Source organism: Alligator mississippiensis, chromosome 15 (genome assembly GCF_030867095.1).
Source record: "Alligator mississippiensis isolate rAllMis1 chromosome 15, rAllMis1, whole genome shotgun sequence".
Lineage (NCBI taxonomy): Eukaryota > Metazoa > Chordata > Crocodylia > Alligatoridae > Alligator > Alligator mississippiensis.
The window spans coordinates 11681363-11703487 of NC_081838.1; the positions used below are offsets into that span (position 1 = coordinate 11681363).

Here is a 22125-nt window from a genome sequence, read left to right on the forward strand (position 1 = left end):
CACGCCGCGAGCTTGCAGCAAGGGCAGGGGCTGGGGCCTGCACTGGTGGTGTAGTGGTGAGCATCGCTGCCTTCCAAGCAGCAGGTCTGGGTTCGATTCCCAGCAAGCGCACTTTTGCTCCCCTTGCCGCTGACCTGCCCCTGCATCTCGTCTTTAGTCAGGAAGGGCAGGACTGCCCTGAGACATACCTGGGACAAACCAGAGGGACGGGTCAGCAGCCCCTGTGACCTGGGGCACCCTGAATGCAGCTAACAGGGCCAGGTGGTGCTCTTCCCCCTGCTGCTGCTGCTGCTGCTGCTGCTGCTGCTGCTGCTGCTGCTGCTGCTGCTGAGGAACTCGCTTAGCAGTCCCCTGCTCCTCTGGGAGCTTGGCAGAGGTGAAGGGCATTCACTTGCTTCCCCTAAGCCCCTGGCCTGTGCTGTCCCCACCGTGGTCAGGCTCCTTCCTTCTCAGGCTGGCCATGTCCAGGCCAAGTGAAAGTGCCATGACTGCCCCCCCAGGCAACCAGGGCCCCCACAGCCAAGCAGGGCTCCGCAAGACCTTGGCAGCTCCTCCCAGCTCACGGGCATGGCAAGACCCATGGGCTCGGGCTCTCGTCCTCTAAGCACGCAAAACCACCCACCAGCCAGCACGCCGCAACACTTTACCCCCAACCAGAGCACGGCCAGGCCCTGCCTTCCCGAAACCTGCCACGGCGCACCAAGGACAAGGGCACCTGCCAGCTTTGCCATTTGGCACCAGGATTTCCCAAACAACAGGGGCTCCACACCTTCCCGCCACCCCCACAGCCAGGCCCTTCTCATGCCACCAGATGCCCTGCAGGACCTGGAACCAACGCGCCCCAGGCAAAGGCTGCGAGGCCTGCAGGGACAAAAGGAGCCTTCCGCAGCCAAGCCTAAAGCGACAAGGATGGGATTCGAACCCATGCATGCAGCGCACAACGGATTAGCAGTCCATCGCCTTCACCACTCGGCCACCTTGTCCAAGCACAGCCTGCCCCTCCGCCTGCTCCTCCTGCTTCTGCACCTACTGCCTTTCACGGGGGCACACGCTCGCTTTTGCTGCCAAGGGAGAGGCGAGAGTGGGATTGCCGCACCTGCGGAGCGGTGCAGAGCGCGCGCAAGACAGCGAACGGTGGCAAGCCTCGGGGAGCTAGAGGGTTGGGAGTGGCGAGGCCCAGCCGCAGTGAGGACGACATGGGCAGCACAGGGGAGGGAAGGTGGTGCCCTGACTGGATCCCGCAGCGCAGGGCAAGGGACGCCAAGTGAAGGAAGAAGCCTACGGCCCGGGGCTTCACGTCGCCTGCTCGCTGCTGCAGCATCGCACAGGGGGCCCTCTGGCCCAGCTCTCCAAGCTCCAAAAAAGGCACAGGCAAAGAAAACGCAATGTCTTCTCCAGGCCTCCGGCACTGCACCGGCGGCATTGCCAGGGAACGGGCTTCCTTCTCCGCGGGTTCCCTCGCGGGCAGAAAAGGGCTTCAAAGGCTCGATTCAGCTGTGTGCAGATGCTCTGAGGACTCTTGCCCCCCTGCCTGCTACACAAGCCGCTCACCAGCCCAAAGCACAGCCACCTCCATGGCATCGGGCGGCCAGGCCGGGAAGGCTCGTCCTGGGGCCCCCGCTTCCTGCCTCGGGTTTCTGCGCAGGGTGGAACCTTCTGGCAGGGGCTCCCAAATGCGGCCTTTCCTCTTCTCCCGAAACACCGCAGTGTCTATACTTAGCGTCAGCCGTTCCCTGCACTGCAGGTTAGGAAGCCTCTTTCCGCTTGCCCCATATCACTGATCTTGACTAGTACTGTCAGGCTGGAGGTAGCCACCTTCCTTCTGAGCTGGCGGTCAGTTTTCTTGCCGCTTGCTCATCTTCTCCCAAGCCAAACTGCTTCTTTTGGGTGGCTGGGTGGCCAACTTCCGGTTTGGATGTTGGTGGTCCAGGCAACGGGTCTCCCCACTTCTTCTTTTTCTTCGCCAGCAACGGGTCGTGGCCCAAGTCACCCTCCTGACTTCTCTCATGGCCGAGTTGCAGCTTTGCAGCTGGTAGAAGCCAGGCTTCCATCTGCCGCAGCTCGGCCTCATGCTAGGCGCCACAGCTCAAAACCCGGGGCCCAAAGGCCTCTTGGCCCCCACCAGTCCCCTCCTTTGCTAAGTCCTCCGCACACGGCTTATCGCACCAACCTACCTGGCCTTGGTGGAGCGTACGTCGCTTCGTCAAAGCACTCATAGAGGGGTGCTGCTCAGGGCTGCCGAAAAGCTCTGGGCAACCGGAACACGTGACGATAGGCCCGGCACGTTTAACTTCGACCACGGTCTCACAGCTGGTCTTTTTCATAGAATTCGCCGGAGCACGTTCTTCTGCACGAGGCCAAAGTCACTGCAAAAGGCTCCAGTTCAAACCTAGCGGGATCGCACTCATGCCTGGAGAAACCCAGGCTTTAGCCTGGACACTCTGCGCCGTCCGGCGAGGCCAAAACGACTCCAAATCACACAGCTTCATAGAAGAGACGTTCCAAAAACACCGATTCAGCGAGAGTGACCTTAAACACAATGCCAGTTCAGGAAGCATTACACAGGGACAGTGCGGCCGTACACAGATCCACCCGCTTGCCGCGTATCCAAGAGCAGACGGATTTTTGCCAGTTAGGTCAAGAGCAGGCGGTCACACGCCAAGGTGCTGGGACAGGTGGGCCCCAGGGATCGGAAGGCTTTGATGGTCACACGCGCGCGTCCCCCTTCTCCCCGAGTGGACCCAGCAGGGGAAAGAGGGCAGGGCGCACCAAAAGGGGGCAGGGCAGGACTCTTGCCCCCCTGCCTCACCAGGGCATTCTTTGAAAGTGCCCCAACCACACTGCCCTCAACTGAGTCCACCTGCACTGCTGGTGGAGAAGCACTGCTACGTTCTCATAACCAGCCTCCCTCCTTTGCACCGGCAGCTGCTCCTGGGTGGGCCTACCAGGAGGAGGGGTGAAAACAGTCCCGGGACCTCGAGAGCCTCACCTTGCAAGGCCACCCAACTCGCTCCCCCTCCCTGTCCCACCAGACCCAAGCTGGGGTCCACCTGGCTCTCCCCCCTGGCTGCTGCAGTGGCAGGGGTGAGGGCATGGCCCCACTAGCACCACTGCCTCTCACCCTGCATAGTCTGCAACAGCTCTGACAGGGGCATGGCAGTGGGTCCTGTTCCCATCAAGGTCCTTGCCCCTTCACTGCTCCAGCAGCATGGGCAAGGGTGTGGCCAGAAGCCAGCTGGCATTACCCCCTTAGGTGAGGGGGCAGGAAGGGGGGTCATTTCCCCCTTCCCCCTAGTATCTGGTGAAGGGGGCAGGGAAAGAGCTTATTCCATCACTTGCCCCATGCAGGGAGCAATCAGCAAAGGCAGCTGACGGGGCTAGCAGACCCCAGCTGCAGACGCCCGGGGGGTAGTTGGGACAAAGGAGGGAATAAACCTCCTTCCTGCCCCCTTTGTCTCAGGGGGCCATGCTGGCCAGCATCTGGACATACCCCCTCTCGGGCCGCTGGAGCTGCAAGAGGGGAGTGTCAGGAGGACCCCGACTCAGGTGCGTGCCAGTGAGAGAGGGAGGGGGGGAATTAACCCCCTTCCCTGGCCTGTTCACTTGAGGCTTCTGCCAGGGCTGACCGTGCCCCACCAGCACAGCTTCCCAGCAGCCGAGGCTGCACTGTAGCACCCCCCGGCCTGAGCCACTGCAGGCACGTGCCTGCATTTCCTGAGTCAAGAAGAAATGTCTATTCACTTGCAAATTGGTTCAATCTAGGCATGTTAGACGAACCTGCAAATATTGAATCAATTCAGGCTCTGGCTTTTTGAGTGTCTGTCCCTAGCCATAAGGGAGACCAGCAGCACTACAGCAAGACAGATAAGTGCCAAGCCTTATTTGCTCTTTGGGGGGTTTATGTTTGGAGTGAAGGAAGAACAGCCCACAGATGAAGCTGACCTGTGGTAGGGAGATTATGTGTTAGTAATTGAGTTGATGCCCAGAGGGGGGTCCTTGACCTGGTGGACCAGGAAGTGGCTGAAGTGGGGAAGGAGGCTATGAAAAGTGGGGCAAGGGCAGCACCCTGAATCCCCAGGACTCAAGAGCAGAGGCGCACAGAGACAGAGGGATATGCTCAGCGTGGTGGACTAGAAGCCAATGTTAACTGATGGGAGTGAGGGCAATGAGAAACTGATTGTAGGCTGGACGTGGAAGGGCAGGCAGAGGCTTAAAGGGGATGATCCAACTCCAGATCACCAATCCTGTGCTGAGAGCGTGTCCCACTGTGATGGAAGCTGGTGGTCCTGAACAGCAGGCTCCAGGGTATCTGATGCAACTAAAACAAACTTGGTCAGGGCCTGGATAACCCTGACCAGACACACACCCCAAGTTCAGCAACCGAGGAGCCCTACCAGGCTGAGCTTGTATCAGTTCGTCCCATCCAAGACTGGTGGGTAAGTCATTGACAGGCAGCTCAGAAAAGAAAGGCAGCAGCAAGAAGCTCCAGGAAACAAGTACACCCGACTCTCTTCTGCAGGAGCATACAACATATTTCATAAAACTTATTCTCCTTTCTTAAGAATAAATGCTACTGAGAAACTTGCAGGAACATGAGGAAAACCTGAGGTTTCATATGCAAGACATCCCAGCGGATCAGCTATCTCCCGGCTCATCAGAACTAGAAAATAACATTTAAACACAACCTTGAAGAGTTGGAATTGGCATGACGTAACGCAACTCAGCTCTCAGCACACAGAGGAACTGCTGTGTTTGCAAACACATCAACACAAGGCTCAGGAGTGACCTGATGGCCACCTATAAGTTTATCGGGGTGACCACCAGTATCTGGGGGAACGTTTGCTCACCAGAGCGCCCCAAGGGATGACAAGGTCGAACGGTTATAAACTACTGCACGACCATTTCAGGCTGGACATAAGGAAGAATTTCTTTACTGTCCGAGCCCCCAAAGTCTGGAACAGCCTGCCTCCTGAGCACCTACATTGAACAACCTTCAAGAGTAAATTGGATGCTTATGTTGCTGGGATCCTGTGACCCCAGCTGACTTCCTGCCCTCCAGGCGGGCGGCTGGACTCGATGATCTTCCAAGGTCCCTTCCAGCCCTAATGTCTATGAAATCTATGAAACTGCTTGGGATTAGCTGTGCGCTATGAAACTAGCTAAAGAGTAATCACGCTCAGTTAATGCTGTACACGTGACAGGTCTTGTGTACGGTGATTGTCTAACATGGTACCTGTGGCGGGCCAGTAGGGGGCGCTCCTGCGTTGAGCCGCCCACCTCCCTGCGCCTGCCCACCTTCCAGGCTCCGAGTGCCTCCCTTGGGGTGCCTCCCGTCCGGCCGACCCCTTCCCTGGAGCACACCCGCTAGCCTGGGGTTCCTGCTGCCACCATCCAAGGCTCTGGACTCAATTCTGGCTCTGCGCACCTTGGAGAACACAGGCCTGATCGTCCAATGGGTGCTAGACCCAATACAGGCACTTGGGGCACTTCCCCAAGTCAGGGGCTTATTAGGAAGCCTCCCTTAGTCCACAGACCTAAGGGGCCTCCTTGGCATAATTTAGACCCACCCCTCAATAAGTCTCCCACACCGGTCACAAGGCAGAACTTTATTGATTACAGGGGTAGGGCGGAAACAGGGTAAAAGGTAGAGCAGTATCATAGAAATATTAGAGGAATATCAAAGGAATCCCATAGAGCAAACCAGGGTGGCTGAGGTAGCCGTTTAAACACGCATCTGAGTTACTGAAGCTAAATATCTAATCGGATCTCGAGTATCTTACTCACTCGCATCGTCCAGAGGTGGTTGGAGTTTCCTCTGGAGGCAGGGCACTCTTGGAGCATGCGGTGATGAGGAGAGAGCCAGGTTCAGATTCACCTGGATGACCGCATGGCTAATGGCTGCCTTCTTCTTGGCCTGAGCCCTTAAATAACCTCTCTGACCTCAGCAGCCCGGTCCAATCGAAGCTGCCAATACTGGCCACAAACCGACCAATCTACAAAGCATCCCTGGCTACCTGGGCCCGCTAAGGGCCAGGTCTTCCCCCCTGCCCAGGTGACCAGAGCCTCGCTTCCCAGGCGCCAGGCTTTTGTCATGCAGACAAGGTGGGAGATCCCTGCCCTGAGGGATTCAACACCAGCCTCCCAGGCTGGCTGAGACAGATCTCTGCAGAGGGGCACCCACGGTGGCATTTCTGCCACAGTACCAGGTTCCCAAAGATCCTGCTCTAATACATCATCATTTTCCACTGTACCAATTGGCTCTTCTTCAGTGGCCATTAGGGAGCATGTCCCTCCACGCCCCAGGACTTACCGAGATCCACTGGAGAATTCAGCAGAACTTAGAGCAAAGCAGGACCGTATTTGGATGTATTTGACCCAATATTTGCATCGTCAAATTAAACGTGAAAACCATCATCCTGAATATTTCTGATGGCTTAATTGTTTTTCTGGTGTGAAGAGCTGTGTGTGGCCTGAGGGAGTCTTGGGCACAGAGTACTGCGGGCACTGCCCCCCGCGCAGCAGGGAGGAGAGGGGGAGCGCTGTCCCTGGTGCAGAATGAGCAACCCTCTCCCTCGCACACGTGTTGTGCAACACAGCCGGTGCCGCAGCCCCGACTCGCACTGCACAGCCGAGTGCTGCTCGCAGACAGGGCGACACACCCACCCCTTGTGACGTCACGGGAGCACCGCCCGCTCCGAAGGGGGGAAGGGCAGCGTCTGGGTCCGCTCTGGTGGCCTCGGAGGACCGCGACTCTATGGTCTGGGTCCGCCCCGCCCCCGCAGCGCAGCAGTCAGGAGCGGGCGGGGCGTGCGCGCGTGTCTTCCCCCGGACCTGGCAGGCACGTGTGCAGGTACGTGCACATCTGTGCGCTTGGGCACGCGTGTGCGTGCGTGTTCCTGCAGCTGCCCGTGCGTGTGTCTGCATGCGCGTGTCCACGTGTGCTCATGTGTGTGCAAGTGCTTTTGTGTGCCTGTGCATAGTCGTGTGTGTGTGCACATTTCCGCCTCCATCTGTGTGTGCACGTCTGTGCGCATGTGTGTGCACACGTTTCCGCATCCATCCGTGTGCGTGTGCATGTGCATGCCTGTGTGTACGCGCATGTTTCCGCATCTGTCTGTGTGCATGTCTGCGTGTGCGCACGTTTCTGCATCCATCTGTGTATGCACATCTGTGTACACGTTTCCACATCCATCTGTGTGTGCATGTCTGTGCGCACGTGTGTGCACATTTCCGCATTTGTCTATGCGTGTGTGTGTGCACGTGCGCATGTGTGTTCATGTACAGGACTGGGAACACCCAGGGTTCAACCCCACTCCCGGGCTGGCGCGGCTGTGAAAGGGTTCGCGAAGTGCCCTGCGATTGCAGATGTGCCCTGGGGGAAGGGGCTTCTGCCCCCCTGCATAGGGATCATTTCCACAGCGGGCAAAGCAGCGGCCCTCCCTGAATGGTAACTCCTGCCCTGGAAAGCCCCAAATGCCGGGTGTTTGTCACCAGCTAGACCGTCCAAAGGAAGCAGCCTGCAGCTGCCTCTGAGGACATGGGGGAAGGTGGGCAGATTAAATCCAAATATGGCCAGGAGCCAACTGTCCAGTTTTCCATCCCCTGATCAGACATTGTGATCCCTTTTATTGGTTAGAGGATGGCCTCAACCAGGTCTGCGTGCAGCTCAAGCTGCAACACAACGTAGCCGGTCCAGCCTGGCCTGTCCTTCCTCGAAGGGAAAGCAACAACTGAAGCACAGCCAGGGGGCTACATTCAGAAAGTGAAAATGATTCAAGGATTCAACTTGGACTTTCCCAGAGACTGATTTATTGTCCAGAGACAGTGTTGCCAACTCAGGCAGTCGGCAATACTGAGATAAATCTAAAAATGCTGATGGCAAATAGCCTGAAATTGTAATTGATGATGCTGGCCTGTGCTTGTGGGTTCAGAGGTGGTGTTACAAAGTGAGACAAGGCTGCAGCAATTCCAACCATTTCTGGATCTTTTTTTCATCCTTCCCCATTTCTTTTTGCAGCCGAAAGCTAGGGGGAGAGGGTGGCAGAGATATTGTTAATGCTTTGGAAAAGAAGCTTAAGAAATGTTTCTTGCTGAAAGCAAAACGGTGAATTACCACATGCTTGTGTTAATATTGTAGGTCAGACCCTGCCCCCCCCAAGGAACCCAGTACCAGATAGAAGGATTTACACTAGCTTGTAAACATTTTTCTTAGCAGATTTAAAGCTCTACTTGTATAGTGTGTGTGCTACAAATTTTTTTACAGCAGCATTTTAAGTTGAAACAATCTCCAGCCAAATCTGAAATGCTTTTTAAACCCTTTTAAGTGTGTTTGTGTCCATATCCATATGCATGTCCATGTTACATTCTTACAATATAATAAAGTATTCATTTATTTCAAACATAAAGGTCCGTAGTGATTGTTATTACATTGCTGTTTCCAAATGCTGGGAAAGCTATTTAAGTGTGTCTGGGTTCTGGTGTAATCCAATTTGTGTGCGTGTTTGTAGAACAACGTGTGACAGAAACACATAAATCAGTTCCTATTAATTCTAAAAACTCCCTTAGGATGTTTTCCAGCAGTTGCTAAAACAGCAGCTGAAAGTGATTTTGCAGTCCATCAGAGCACTGAAAAGGCAATTCTCAGCCTCGGTGAAATACATATAAGAAAAAACAAAATATAGAAACATACCCATGACATCTTCACAGCCCTCATTGAAACGACAACTCCACATCAAAGGCAGACTGCCCCGAGAAGCCGGGGTCAGGAGGATTCAGAACTGCCCGGTGAGACCTCCAGGGATTTATAGTAGATCACTGTACCTGCTCAACCAGGTCATCGAGCATCCTTAGTGTTCTGCATTCTCAGGTTTTACTGATTTTTTTTTTTCACTGATAAATTCCCTGATTTTTTTTTTAAGTCATTTGGTTTTTACTGATTTACAGCTGTTTTTCTATTCAAATCCCTGTTATGATCCTGAGATGTGAGCAGTGGGGTACCCTTAGGCCCGCACTGTTTAACATCTTCATCAGCAACTTGGACGAGGGGGTGGAAAGCACACTGTCCAAGTTTGCTGATGACACTAAGATGTGGGGCGAGGTGGACACACTTGAAGGGAGAGAGAGGCTGCAACTAGATTTAGACAGACTACAAAAGTGGGCAGACGAGAATAGGATGGGGTTCAACGTAGACAAATGCAGGGTGCTGCACCTTGGGAGAAGGAATCCACAGCATACATACAGGCTGGGGAGTTCCCCTCTCGAAAACACAGAGGCGGAAAGGGATCTTGGAGTCATTATTGACTCCAAGATGAACATGAGCCGCCAATGCCAGACTGCAGCCAGCAAGGCCAGCCATACCTTGTCATGCATCCAAAGGTGCATCTCAAGCCGGTCCAGAGAAGTGATACTCTCCCTCGCTGCGACTTTGGTCAGGCCGCAGTTGGAGTACTGTGTCCAGTACTGAGCGCCACACTTCAAGAGGGATGTGGCCAGCCTGGAGAGGGTTCAGAGGAGGGCCACCCGCTTGGTGAGAGGGCAGCAGCACAGGCCCTACGAGGAGAGGTTGAGGGACCTGAACCTGTTCAGCCTCAGCAAGAGGAGGCTGAGGGGGGACCTGGTGGCTGCTGACAAGCTCATCAGGGGAGATCAACAGCAAATAGGCAGCACCCTTTTCTCCCCAGCACCACCTGGGGTGACGAGGAACAATGGTCATAAGCTGATGGAGAATAGGTTTAGGTTAGAGATCAGAAGGCAATATTTTACAGGTAGGGTGGCCAAAATCTGGAACCAACTTCCCAGGGAGGTGGTCGTTGCCCCTACCTTGGGCAAATTCAAGAGGAGGTTGGACGATCACCTGTCTGGGGTCTTGTGAACCCAGCATTCATTCCTGCCTGTGGCACGGGGTCAGGCTACATGATTTGTTCAGGTCCCTCCTGACCCTAGGTGCTATGAAACTATGAAACCGGCATGACTGGGGAATGGCCCATTCCCCGCTCGTGCCAGTTAGCAGGGATTTGAACTGAAAAACAGGTGGTGCCGGTAAGCTAAAAGTGCTGCTGTGCCCATTACCTGAGCCACAGGTTTCCTGCCAGATGCCGGGGGGCGGTGGTGGTAGCTGCATGCGGAGCGGTGGTGAGGGGGTGGCGGTAGCCACATGGGGTCTGGGGGAGGATGGTTGGGGGCGCAGGGCGGGAGGGGTCGCAGGAATTGATCCCAGGGTGGGTGAGTCTGAGCTGCACCCCGGTGGCTCTGGCTTTGGCCCTGCACAGGTGCTGGAAGCTGCGGGAGAGCCCAGCCCTATTCCCTGCAGCAGGCATTGCACACAGGCACTCTGCATGGGCCCACAGGGCTGGAGGCGCTGCCTGGGAGCACAGTGCTCCCAGCTCTGACCCTGGGTGGGACGGGAGGTGCCGGCGGTGGCACTGGCCTCTTCCCGGTAGTTGGGGCAGGTGGGAGCCTGCTCTCCTTCTGTGCGCAGATCCAGGGGCACGTGCCCCCTGGGAAGAGCCTGGCACAGCCCCCCAGCTTGCAGCAACCAGAGCCACGTCCCCCTGCCTTGCACCCACTGACAGCTCCCCCCGCTTTGTTCCCTGCTGCAGCCCCGGGAGCATCCGATAGGCTGTGCCGCACCCCTCCCCCTTCCCCTTCCCTATTCCCAGCCGTACTCCCTCCCTCCCTCACCGCTGATTTTTCCCTGATTAAAACCGATTTTTTTCTCTTTTCTTCCTTTTATCCCAATTTCATCCAAGTTTTTGTTTCAAAGATAAACCCTGAAATAACCCCGGATTTTTATTTTTTTTTTGTAAATAAAAACCAAGAATGTGGAACGCTAAGCATCCTGTTGGAAGACACTTCCTAGTGCATGGCAGATCAGCCAGGACACAGGAAAGCAAAGACAAACCAGTGTCTGGAGATGCCTTGACTAGGTGACCAGCTGGGTGGAGATACCTAAGGGCCCTGCTACACATTCAGATTAAAGCTGCATAGACACCAGCTGTAGGGTTGTTACACATTTTCAAGCACCAACTTTGTAGCTGGTTTCCTCTCTTTATAACTGGCTAGTCATTTTTATCATGTGGTAATTACTTTGCACATGCAGCTGGTCTTACTTTGCTTGTGTGGCAGGTCTAAATTTATTGTGGAGCTAACCAGTCAGTTGCATAATATATGTAACATGTGCTAGGAGCCTAAGACAGGAGCAAGGTCATCCCCAGTGAAGTGCCAAATACTCCAACTGTTCTGGGCAAATTTAATGCACCTGAATTTACTGCATAATAAATGCAGTTGCATTAATTGCACGTGTAGATGTGCCCCCTGGGTAAGAGCCTTAGTCACTAGGCCCTCAGGTTAAGTCCCTCCTCCCTTGGTCTCAAGCAGTTGCTAGTCGGGCTTTCTTTGCAACTACATTTTCAGGAGTTGGCTGGCATTATTATGCACGTCCACAGGCAGATTGATTCCACTCACAGCCAGTGCATCCAGAGTGAAGCATCCTGAACAGGCTCAGAGGGAGGTGGAGCAGCAATGCAGCTGCATAGGTGCAAACAGATTCCAGGCAACAGTTGTGCTGTTACCCACTGATCTAGGTGTATCATAGGAGTTAGCATCATACCCTATTGCACTGGCACTGGGTAAGATACAATAGCAGAGTAGCTAAGGTGTCTTCACCGCTATCTGGAAGTGAGTTCAAGCCTTGCTGTGGACTTACACCAGATGCCACCCACAGCTGCCTAAGCTAGAAATAAGTACCTGCTCATTTGGGCTGGGCATTGAAGTGGGACTTGATGTGATGCCAGTCTCATCACTCCCTTGTGTGTCATGAGCTAAGAAAGGTGCCTGCCAGCCTTGTAGGCTGCCTAGGACAGGCTTATTAAGTACATTGACTAATAGGGTTGTGCAAAATTTCGCTGCCACTTTTGTTTTGACACTGTTTCAACCCATTTCGAGGTCGAAACAGCAAAATCGAAACGAAACAGATGTCGTCAAAACAGCCTCGAAACAAAAGCAGGCAAGTTGAAACATTTTGAGGCTGTTTTGACGTTTCATCCAAGGCTATAATGGGGAAGGACAAAACTGCCTATAACTGTCATTTCTGGCTTGATTTGGATGAAACGTGGGAATGGTAGCCCCTTCCGAGGGCATCACGTCTGCCAAGTTTCAAGGAGATGGGTACAGGGGGTTCGAGGAAACTGCACCTCAAGATTTTGAAAGCAAAATTTGCGTCATGTATGTGTTAAGCCACAGCGGGGTCAAAACTGCAAGCATGCTAGCCCCTGCGGAAGCCACAAAGCCTGCCAGCTGGCCACGAGTTAGGTGCAGACTGACTGTCTGTCTGTTATCCTTGCTAGCTACTGTGTATTGAGCAGGTCCCTGAGTGAATCATGATTGATTGGGTAACACAGTAGCTAGCTAGCATAAAAAGTAAATGAGCAAGGATTAACACCTACAAAACCAGAGACTAAGAAGAGGAAAGAATCAATACAGAGCCAGGAACTGCTTCTGCCCCAAGACAGACTGTCAGTCCCACAATTACCCATGTCACGAGTTTTGCCTGTCAGCAGCTAGAGGTGCAGGGCCCCAGAACCCCCCTGCACCGATCTCCTTAACAGCTGGCAGGCTTCGTGGCCGTAGCAGGGCCTAGCAGCCAGACCTGCAGTAGTTCCCCCCCATGCCCCAAGACAGACACAGTTGCACAAGCACCCATTACACAAGTTTTGCCTGTTAGCAGCCCAGAAGCCCTTGCACCTATCTCTTTGACAGCTGGCAGGCATCGTGGCCTCAGCAGGGGCTAGCATGCCTGCAGCTGTCACCCTGCTGCGCCTTAACACGCACAGTGTCACCCATGTTACAAATTTTGCTTGTCCGCAGCTTGAGGTACAGTTTCCCCTAAACCCCTGCACCTATCTCCTTGAAACGTGGCAGGCTTTGTGGCCACAGCAGGGGCTAGCATGCCTGCAGTTTTGATCCCGCTGTGGTCTAACACATACACATGACACAAGTCTTGCTTTCAAAACCTTGGGGTGCAGTTTCCCCAACCCCCCTGCACCTTTCTCCTTGATACTTGGTGGGCTTGATGCCCTCGGAAGGGGCTACCATTCCAAATCAAGCCAGAAATGACAAAGTTATAGGCAGTTTTGTCCTTCCCCATTATATCCTATGGGCGAAACATTGAAACAGTTTCGCCTTTTTGACCCTATTTCAACAGAACAGAACAGCTGTTTCGAACTGAAACAAAATTTGAAACGAAACACTGTTCCGTCGAAACACTGGTTGAGACGGGACGCTGCCGTTTCGCACAACCCTGTTGACTAAACCTGGTCTTTCAAAAAAGGCTAAGCCTTGATTCTAAGGCATGAAGCGAGGGAGAATTCACCACTTCTCTGGTACTATTTCTTATTGGTTATTTATCTAGGGTTGTTCTCTAGCCTAGTGGTTCCCAGCCTGGATGCTGTGGCACACAAGGGTGCTACAAGGCCCTTTCAGTGGTGCTGTGGCATGCCAGGGGCTGCAGCATGAGTATGCACTCGTATCTGCATTAGGGTTCTCTAATAAAATTAAATCAGGCAGGAGTCTACGTGTTATTAATTTCAGAAACACAGCTGAAAATGAGGGCTGGTATCAGCTGAACAGAAAAAGAGACCACACGTGCACATGGGGCAAGGGTGGCTGCTCCTTATTAACGAATTAGGAGGACCAACCCTACCAGCAGATGGGGGCCTAGATCTTCCATAAGCAGAGCTCTGCACTCCTGGAAAAGCAGGGCTTTTTTAAGTGTCCCAGCTGAGTCCTGCAAAAACTGGAGTGCCCCGAATGATGATTGTCAACTGAAGGGCCCCTGGACTTCCTGCATCGAAGCAAAGGCAGGGGGGGGGTCACATCTCCCTTGCGTCGGGAGAAGGAAGGGCTCCCTCTACCTGCATCCACAGAGGGTACTGCTAAATTCAGAGAAGCCACGGAGGTGACCTGGGGTCTAAAAATGTTGAGAACCATTAATATCAATGCTCCAATGGCCCTTTCTGGTCTTCAAGCCTATGAGTGTCCAAACTGTTGCATTTTTTATTTCACTTCATCAATAATTTTCAGTATAGTTTTTGTGTGGGACTTTAGATCTGGTGTGCAGTCCCATTAAAAAGTCACTACCTCAGTACACAGTTGCAAATTGCCCAGCTGCACCCTGGGCAGAGTTCAAGGAGTCAGTTTTCCTCCTAACTGCCTGGAACACCTGTCCAAAGATTACAACCAGAAGCAACAAGAAGCTTCAAGTGGCTGGGTTGGGGAGATGTTGTTTGAAGGTGGCACAGTTCTCTGCCGTCTTTCCAGGTTTGGCACGTGTAAGCAGGAAGGCAGGGCTGTGCTCTGCAGTGCTGGCATTAGAACATGGAGCAGACATTGCCTCAGGGTACAGCTGCATGGCACAACTTGGAGAAGTGGGATTAATTCACTCTCCCATAGAAATCTATGCGTCCTTTTCTAGGGGGCTTCAGCTATCTGAGCTAGCCTACTTAGTACTACCTCTGTATCTGCACTGTACTGCAGGGTGCAAGGTAGATGGGCCCTCAATCAGTGGGCAATTCACACACTGGGAAGAAAACACAGGTATGAGGAGAGAAGCAAAGTAGCTCATACAGCAAGGCCCAGTGCTCCCACTTCTGTCCCCAGTGGTGGTTTCATCTTCTACACTGGCAGGGACTCCCAGGCACTGAGATGTGGGGAAAAAAAATCCCAGAAGCAAAAGCATGTTAGTTTGACCAGGCTTCACAGCATCTGTATAGATCAGGCACCTCAAAGGGGCTTGTTCCACTTTTATTTAAAGCTGAATCAATCAGCTTTAAGATAAAAGCACCAAAAAAGTCCACTAAAGCGCCCAGTCTATATAGATATTGGGAAAGCTGGGTCCAACTAACATGAGGCCTCTTTTTGGGCATGCGCTGGGCTCAGCATGGGAGCACACCCAAGTTTAAAGTGCCATTTTTTTCCATGTTGCAAGCAGTCCCACAGACTAGCAAAATCAAGATGGGCCATTACTTACAAATTGGCCCCAGAGTATTCACCAGGATACTGGGCTTTATGTTTCTTTGGGAGTCAGATGACACAATTATTACGGGCCCTAAAAGGACCTATGAAAGCCCCTGAAGCACCTACCCTGTGCACACACACAGGGCCTCCCTTCCTCTCTTACTCTGCTGGGTAATGCTGCCCTAAAGTCCCTATCACCATCCCTGGGTCCTTCCTATCCCCTTGTCTTCCTTCCATTTACCCTGGGAACAACTTATGGAAAAAGCTGAATCTGCAGCAGAGAGCAACATCAGGGTTAATCTGCCACAACTGCCTCTCCGCTTATCATAGCCAGGGCAAGCAGGTCCGGAGCAAGCACTGCAGGGACCCTGACCCCCATGCACTCCAGCCTGGGGCTTGGGCCCTGCCTGCACGGGTCCTGGCTGCTCTTTGTGAGGCCAGAGCCAGGGCCTGCAGTGGTGGCAGCTAGAAGGAACTGCCATAGCTGGGGCTGCCAAGACATGGAGTTTGGTCATGGAGCCTCCCCAGCCCTGCTGTGGGCCTATGGACGGCAGGATGCACCACGGGCTAGATGGTACCTGGGCCAGGTGGAATCAAGGGACTCACTGCAAGCCAGACAAAGTCCCTGCAAGGGTTGAATCTAGCTCATGGACCGTATTTTGTTCACTCCTGTCCTATTCACACGGCCTTAGAGGCCTCAGCTCTGGTGGTCAAGGGCAATCCAGGCCCTTGTGGTTATAACATACCAGGAGGAGGAAGTGGAGCAGTGTTAGCAGCAATGAAGCTGGTGCCCTCAGGCCACCTGGGATCTGCCAGGAGGTGCCCTGGGGCCAGAGCAGCCTCATGCAGGTGGGGAAGGAGGGGAAGAGGAGGAGGAGCTTTACAGAGAAAATGGATGCACATCCTGGCATGCAATTGTCAGGAGGGGAAGGCCTGGAATATGAGACAGGTGTAGGGAGAAGAGAGGAAGGAAGAGGAGAAACCCTGTGAAATGCAGTACCTGCCTCCTCTTGGTGCAATTCAGGGAAACACCAGGTGTCTGCACTCGGGTGCTTGGGGCAGGGAAGCGGGGTGTCAGGAGGGGAGCAGAGGCAGCTTGCTGAGTTTGAACTGTTTTTTTAAAAAATCCCTGTGTAAACCAGTTGCAAGCTCTGACAACCATGTCCCCCCTGCAGTGGCTGAAGGGAAGTGAATAGTCCCTCCACTGCTGCTGCCCCAGCTGCCCCAGAGCCTTCCGGCTGCATCCGCCTCCTGCCACGTCACAGCTGCGGCGCCCAGCCTCCTGCCGCCTGTGGCTCCTGCGCAGGAAGAGGCTGAGCGGCTGCTGCTGCTGCCAGCACCAAGGCAACAGAAAGAAAAACTCACCTCTTCTATGCAGAAAGATTGACTGCACTTTCCATGGCTTTCCTGAAAGTGCTGGGGGCCACCTTTTTTTTCTGGAAAAGATGTATTTATAAATAAATACACACACACACACACACAACTGTACCTCTAACAACCTGTCAAATGACCATGGTGGCTCACTTGCAAACCAGCTCATATTTGACAGTTGAGCTATTTTAGTCCCATTACAGTTTGCACTATGCACCCATCACCATTCCAGTGCTTTCATTCATTGTTCTCTTTGGAGAGTTTTCCTCTGAAAAGTCCATGCCTGAAAGTGCCAGGAATTAACATGGGCACACATGATGGCTGCTCACAACCCCCCAGCTGGTAAATGGACTGTTCCTGGAGCTAGAAGCTGCCCCTGCTACAGACATTGTGTGAACCAGCAAGGGACAGAGCAGGGTTGGCACCATAATAACACCTTGAAAGGCAAAAAGGTTCACCATTTACACTGGCCTCCCAGACTCAACCTCCCCCAGCTGTATAAGCAGGCTCCCACCTGCCTGAACACAGCCTGCATGGGGAGGCTGTCAAAATGCCAAGGAAGAAAGAACTTGTCCATATCACCCTGATGCAGTGAAACACAAAGTAACACCCTTCTGGTCCCAAAAGCCCCTGGAAAGTGTGAACCAAAAGACAACCTGAGTATTAGGTGGGAATGAAACCTGCATGGCCACTAGCAATGGCACAGGTATCAAGCCAGATAATACAGACAGGCCAGGGCAGCAAGCTGGACTCAAAAAACTACAGATGATGCTGGGGTCAGGGACCTGCATGAATAGTGGAAGTGCAGGCACAGGACCAGGACCAGGGACAGGGCAGGAGTCTGTGTGAAGTGATAGGAATAGCGTGGTCCACAAGCTGATGAGAGGACTTGTGCACACAGCTCATCCCCATCTGCCTTGTGGCTTTAACCTGTGTTTGATTCCCCCCCCCCCATCAAGTGCAGGTGGTTGTACAAGGGGCCAAGCAGGAGCCCCTAGGCGCTCGTGTCCCTGTTCTCCTGGGTTTTTGTGTTCATCTTCCTGGGCCTGACCCAAAGCCTGTGCGAGCTGCAGGGAGGCCTCCCATTGGCCTCAGTGGATTTTGGATGAGCCCCTAGTGGGGGTCACAGCTTGAGGGGATGTCCTCATGCGTGTGCAGCCTGTAGCCCCTTGCTGGGCTTCTCCTTTGCCCCTCCAGACCTGGTACTCTGCAGGGCGGAGGCTGCTGACCTCAGGTTAGGCTTGGCGTCAGTGCCGCGCACATCTCCGCTGCAGGCCCTGGGCCAGGGGCCTGTCTGCCCTGCTCAGCGCCTCGGGGCGCTGCTGGGGGTGCCTAGAGCCTGCAGGGCCAGGGGACACGGGCAGGGCCCGGCCTGGGGGCCGGCGGGCTCCGGAGGCTGCAGCAGTGCGAGCGCGTTTCGCAAGGGGCTGCACGGGAGAGAGGGGCTCTCGCCGGCCCCGCCAGCCCCGCACCTGCGGCCCGAGTCGTGGGAAAACGGGCTGCCCCGCGGGGATCGCAGCCACAGCTCGCCCCACGGGGCTGAGCGACCCGTGCGCGGGGCAGCCTCGGCCGGGAGCAAGACCCTGCAGCCGGGACCGCGGCCCGCCCCGCCCGGCCCGGCCCGGGGGAAGCGGGAGGCGGCGGCGGAGAGCGAAAGCGAAAGCAGCGCCGTGCACACACGCACACACAAGCGCGCGCCCCGGCCCGGCCCGGCCCGGCACCATGGACGTGGCGACCTCGCCCCCCGCCCCCCAGGGCGGCTTCAGCTTCCTCAACTGCCTGCGGTGAGAAGGGGGACCCCCACCCTTGGGTCCCCCCACGGGGCGATGCCCCTGCTCCCTGCTCCCTGCCCCGCACCCCCAGGAACCGCGCGGATAGCGCTCCTGACTCCCGCCCCGCACCACCCTCCGGCAACCAGCCCCTGCGCCTTGCCCCAGCCCCATGCGGGTGCCCTGGCAGGGCTGTGGGGCTCAGCTCGGGTGCCACCCCAGGAGGGTGCCGGCGGGGCAGGGGGGACAGCGCTGCATGGGACCAAAGTCCTGCTGGGGACAAACCCCGCTTGCTTCCAGCTGGTCCCCCCCCCCAGACTGGGCCCGGATCGGGCCCCATGCCAACCCCCGTCTCCCCCCAGGAACACGGCGCTGGAGCAGGGTTTGGTCTCACAGGGTTTCCAGGCCCCCAAGGCCAGGAAGACGGGGACGACCATCGCTGGGCTGGTCTGCGCGGTGAGCCAGGATGGGGCCCATCAGGGGGTGGGAGCGGGTGCAGAGCAGGGGCTGGGAGGGGGAATGGAGGCATTGGGGTCTGGGCTGGTGTGGGGGGCAGAGAGTCCGTGCATGATCTCAGCGCTGACCCCTGCCCCTCCCCAGGATGGGGTGGTGCTGGGGGCTGACACCCGGGCCACTGATGACATGGTTGTGGCTGAAAAGAATTGTCTCAAGATCCACTACCTGGCACCCAACATCTAGTGAGTGATTTCCCCCTTCCCCTTCCCTGTCATGGTGACCCCCAGGCTTGCCGGTGCCCCTCACTCGCAGCTGGCAGCCCCCTGCCCATCCCCACCCCTGCTGGTGCCCGTCACTCCAGACCTGCAGTCTGCACTTTCCCCCAGCTCCTCATTCCTGACCCACAGTTGCCTACCCCCATACCCATCACTCCCGACCCGCAGCCCCCTGCCCTGGTGCTCCTCACTGCAGCTCCTGACCAAGCATCTCCCTCCCTCCCTCCGGCAGCTGCTGTGGGGCAGGGGTGGCAGCTGATGCAGAGGCGACAACCCAGCTACTGTCCTCCAAACTGGAGCTGCATTCCCTGGCCACGGGCCGCCCGCCCCGCGTGGTCACCGCCAACCGCTTCCTCAGGCAGATGCTCTTTCGGTGAGTGGGAGGGGCCTCCCACATGACATCATCATTATGATGCCATCACTGTGTGATTACACTTTGTTAGGGTGTGACATCATAGCATGGAGGTGGAATTTCTGGGGTTTTGGGGACATGACATCACTACTGAGATGTTGCTGTGTGACATCACTGTGTGTGTCAGGGCCCTGTGACACTTTAGTTTGGAGATGGAGCTTCAGGCTGGCAGCAACAGGGCCTGGGGGGCATGACAGCACAGCAGCGGACAGGCCAGGAGGGTGTGATATCACAGCCTAGAGGTGGAGCCTTGGCAGGGGTTAGGCATGACCTCAGTCCTAGGCTCTTGGCATTGCAGCTGGGGTGTGGCATCATGGCATGACCTCCCTGAGCCAGGTGCAAGCTTGTGGCATGATGTTGCTTAGAGAGGAACAGCTGGGGTTTGGTGTCACAATATGAAGTGGGGCTTTGGGGTGTGACATCACAGATGGGGAGACAGCATGGGTTTGGTGTCGCAGGACAATGTATGACATCAGGGAAATGTTGTGGTGAAAGGCAGGCCATTGCTGGGGTGACATTGCAGGTTGGGGGAGGGAGTGGGGCATCTGAAGTTGTGGAGAGGGGAATGGCCAAGCCTGCTCCTGTGACCTCACAGGTTGGGGTGTGATGTCACTGAAGTGGGGGTGAGGTCACAGGACCTTGATGTCACCCTCTCTTCTCCCCCCTGACCTGCAGGTACCAGGGCCACATTGGGGCATCCCTGATTGTAGCCGGTCTGGACTCCACAGGGGCTCATCTCTACAGCGTCCACCCCCACGGATCCTCCAGCCGCCTGCCCTACAACTCCATGGGTGAGCTGGGGAGGGGCTGGGCTCCAACCGAGGGTTTCGGGGGTGCTGAGGAGAGTAGGGTTGGTGGAGGGTCCTTGGGGAGTCCATGCAAGACACTCCAGCTGAGGAGAAGCCATGTCAGCCACAGATATAGGCTGCACGAGCCAGCTGGCATGAGGGCAGCCCGCAGGGAAGGGGCTTGTGGATGATGACTCACAGCCCCCTGCCCTCCTCTCCAGCCTTGACGGTGTCCCTCACTCCTGATCCACAGCCCCTTGCTGTCCCCAGGTTGCAGGGTAGAGTGGAGCATCTGGGTTTATTGCCAGGCTTCAGGGCTTGGCTGGTGACCACATGGGCTTGGGAAAGAATTTCCCACTCCTGTTGCTGTAGGTGTCAGGGGGATTTTCCCCTCCCCAGCAGCATTGGGTGCTGGTTGCAGTCAAGGCTGGTGTTGGGCTGGGTGCTGTGAGTGGGGGGGAGCAGGGTCCATGGGACAGGTCTCACCCCTCCTTCTCCCCCACCCCAGGCTCCGGGGCAGGGGCAGCTATCTCAGTGCTGGAGGACCGGTTCAAGCCTAAGATGGAGGTGAGTCTAGGGCAGAGCAAAAGGCAAGGGCCCAGGAGTCCAAGAGCACCATGCCTGACACACAGAGGCCTTGGGGGAGCCCGGCTGGGTTGTGCCAGGCAGGGACGGGCAGGCTATGGGGAAGAGCCCAAAGTCCAGGAGGGCTGGGGCTGGTACCACAGTGTCTGGCTAGGCAGAGCTAACCTGTCTGTCCCTTCCCCCTGCAGCTGCTGGAGGCACAGGAGCTGGTGGCTGATGCCATCCAGGCTGGCATCCTGGGGGACCTGGGCTCAGGCAGCAGCGTGGACCTGTGTGTCATCACCCAGGATGGTGCCCGCCTCCTGCGTGGCTACCGCACCCCTGCTGCCCCCGGCAAGAGGTGAGACCCCCGTACCTCTCTGTCCTCCCAGGCACTGAGATGGGTTTGGAACTGGGGGCTGTCTTGGAGAGTGAGATGGAGAATGGGCCCAGGCATCTGGTCATGGGGATGTCTTGGAGTGAGAAATGGGATGGGACCTAGGTGTCCAGGATGGGTAGTCCAGGTTGCAAGGCGAGACAGTGGAAGAACCCAGGCTTCTGGATCATGGGTTTGCATTGGAGGGGGGACGAGGTGATGACCCAGGAGTCCAGAACAGAGGTGCTGGGACCCAGGGGAGGGGTTGGAGGCTCAAGGGTGGGAGTTGTGCGCCATGGGAGCTCTCAGGGTGCCAGCGCTGATGCCGCTCTCCTGTAGGCTGGGCCGGTACCGCTACAGGGCAGGCACCACGGCAGTGCTGAGTGAGAAGGTGGAGCTACGGTCCCTGGAGGTGCTGGAGGAACATGTGCAGAGCATGGATGTGGAGTGAGAGGTGCTGGGCTTTCATGTGGGCAGCTGCCCCTCTCCCACAGCACAGAGAGGTTGTAGCCATTTGGAAGCCAAACAGAGTCCACAGATGTTCCCTGCTTAAAATCTTTGCTAGGCAGAAGTTGGGGTTGGGAGTTAAACACACTCCAGCCAGCTTGCAGCCCTAAAATTTAGAATTTCAAATGCTGATAAATCAGAGTCCAAGTTGATTTAATAAAATAAGTCTAAATGATTTTGACTCCAGGTGTTACATTTCCTTAAAGAGCTTGTGGGCATGTTGGAGTGATGGTTTAGCCATGACGGTCCAAGAAACATGTAAGAGGCAAGGATTTCTGTGCAACCAGAGTTGTACTGTAGTCCTCTCAGTGGAAACACAATTGGGCCCTCAGTTCTTAGAATCACAGCTCTTGCCACAGGGAACAAGCTGTTTTGGTGCCACAAGGTAAAAAACAGGTTATCATTTTAGGGTGTTCAGTTTTAACCTTTTAAGTTTAACCTTACTTGGAATTTCTTTGATTATTTGAGATTTGGTTGTGTGATTATTATGAAATTCTTGTAATTGCTTTCTTTACTACTAATAAAGACTGTCAATCTGAACTCCATCTTAATGTAGTTATTTGTTCAACGAGCCCATATTCATTTATTTTATTAC

At 55.2% G+C, this 22125-nt stretch overlaps 1 protein-coding gene, 1 long non-coding RNA gene and 2 other non-coding genes across 4 annotated transcripts; 3 read left to right on the plus strand and 1 right to left on the minus strand.

Annotated features, from left to right (window-relative positions):
* Positions 1-39: 39 nt before the first annotated feature.
* TRNAG-UCC (transfer RNA glycine (anticodon UCC)) lies at positions 40-111 on the plus strand. Its single transcript has one exon. It is a non-coding gene; the product is annotated as a tRNA-Gly (tRNA).
* Positions 112-901: 790 nt separating this feature from the next.
* TRNAS-GCU (transfer RNA serine (anticodon GCU)) lies at positions 902-983 on the minus strand. The gene has a single exon. It is a non-coding gene; the product is annotated as a tRNA-Ser (tRNA).
* Positions 984-6775: 5792 nt separating this feature from the next.
* LOC109285068 (uncharacterized) lies at positions 6776-8405 on the plus strand. Its single transcript, XR_002092738.2, has 2 exons — positions 6776-6850; positions 7637-8405. It is a non-coding gene; the product is annotated as an uncharacterized LOC109285068 (long non-coding RNA).
* A 9316-nt stretch (positions 8406-17721) lies between these two features.
* LOC102572622 (proteasome subunit beta type-7) lies at positions 17722-22070 on the plus strand. The gene is made up of 8 exons (XM_006264705.4): positions 17722-18167; positions 18515-18608; positions 18753-18850; positions 19116-19256; positions 19971-20086; positions 20592-20650; positions 20857-21008; positions 21363-22070. The coding sequence occupies exons 1-8, from the start codon at positions 18106-18108 to the stop codon at positions 21472-21474; spliced, it is 834 nt and encodes a 277-aa protein (XP_006264767.1). The 5' UTR covers positions 17722-18105; the 3' UTR covers positions 21475-22070.
* The last annotated feature ends 55 nt before the right edge of the window (positions 22071-22125 follow it).

Excerpts from the sequence above, each read along its gene's own strand:
- LOC102572622 (XM_006264705.4), top strand. The coding sequence starts at position 18,106 with ATGGACGTGGCGACCTCGCCCCCCGCCCCCCAGGGCGGCTTCAGCTTC. Across the intron at positions 20,651-20,856 it reads GGTTCAAGCCTAAGATGGAG|CTGCTGGAGGCACAGGAGCT; the intron begins GTGAGTCTAGGG and ends TTCCCCCTGCAG. Across the intron at positions 21,009-21,362 it reads CCTGCTGCCCCCGGCAAGAG|GCTGGGCCGGTACCGCTACA; the intron begins GTGAGACCCCCG and ends GCTCTCCTGTAG.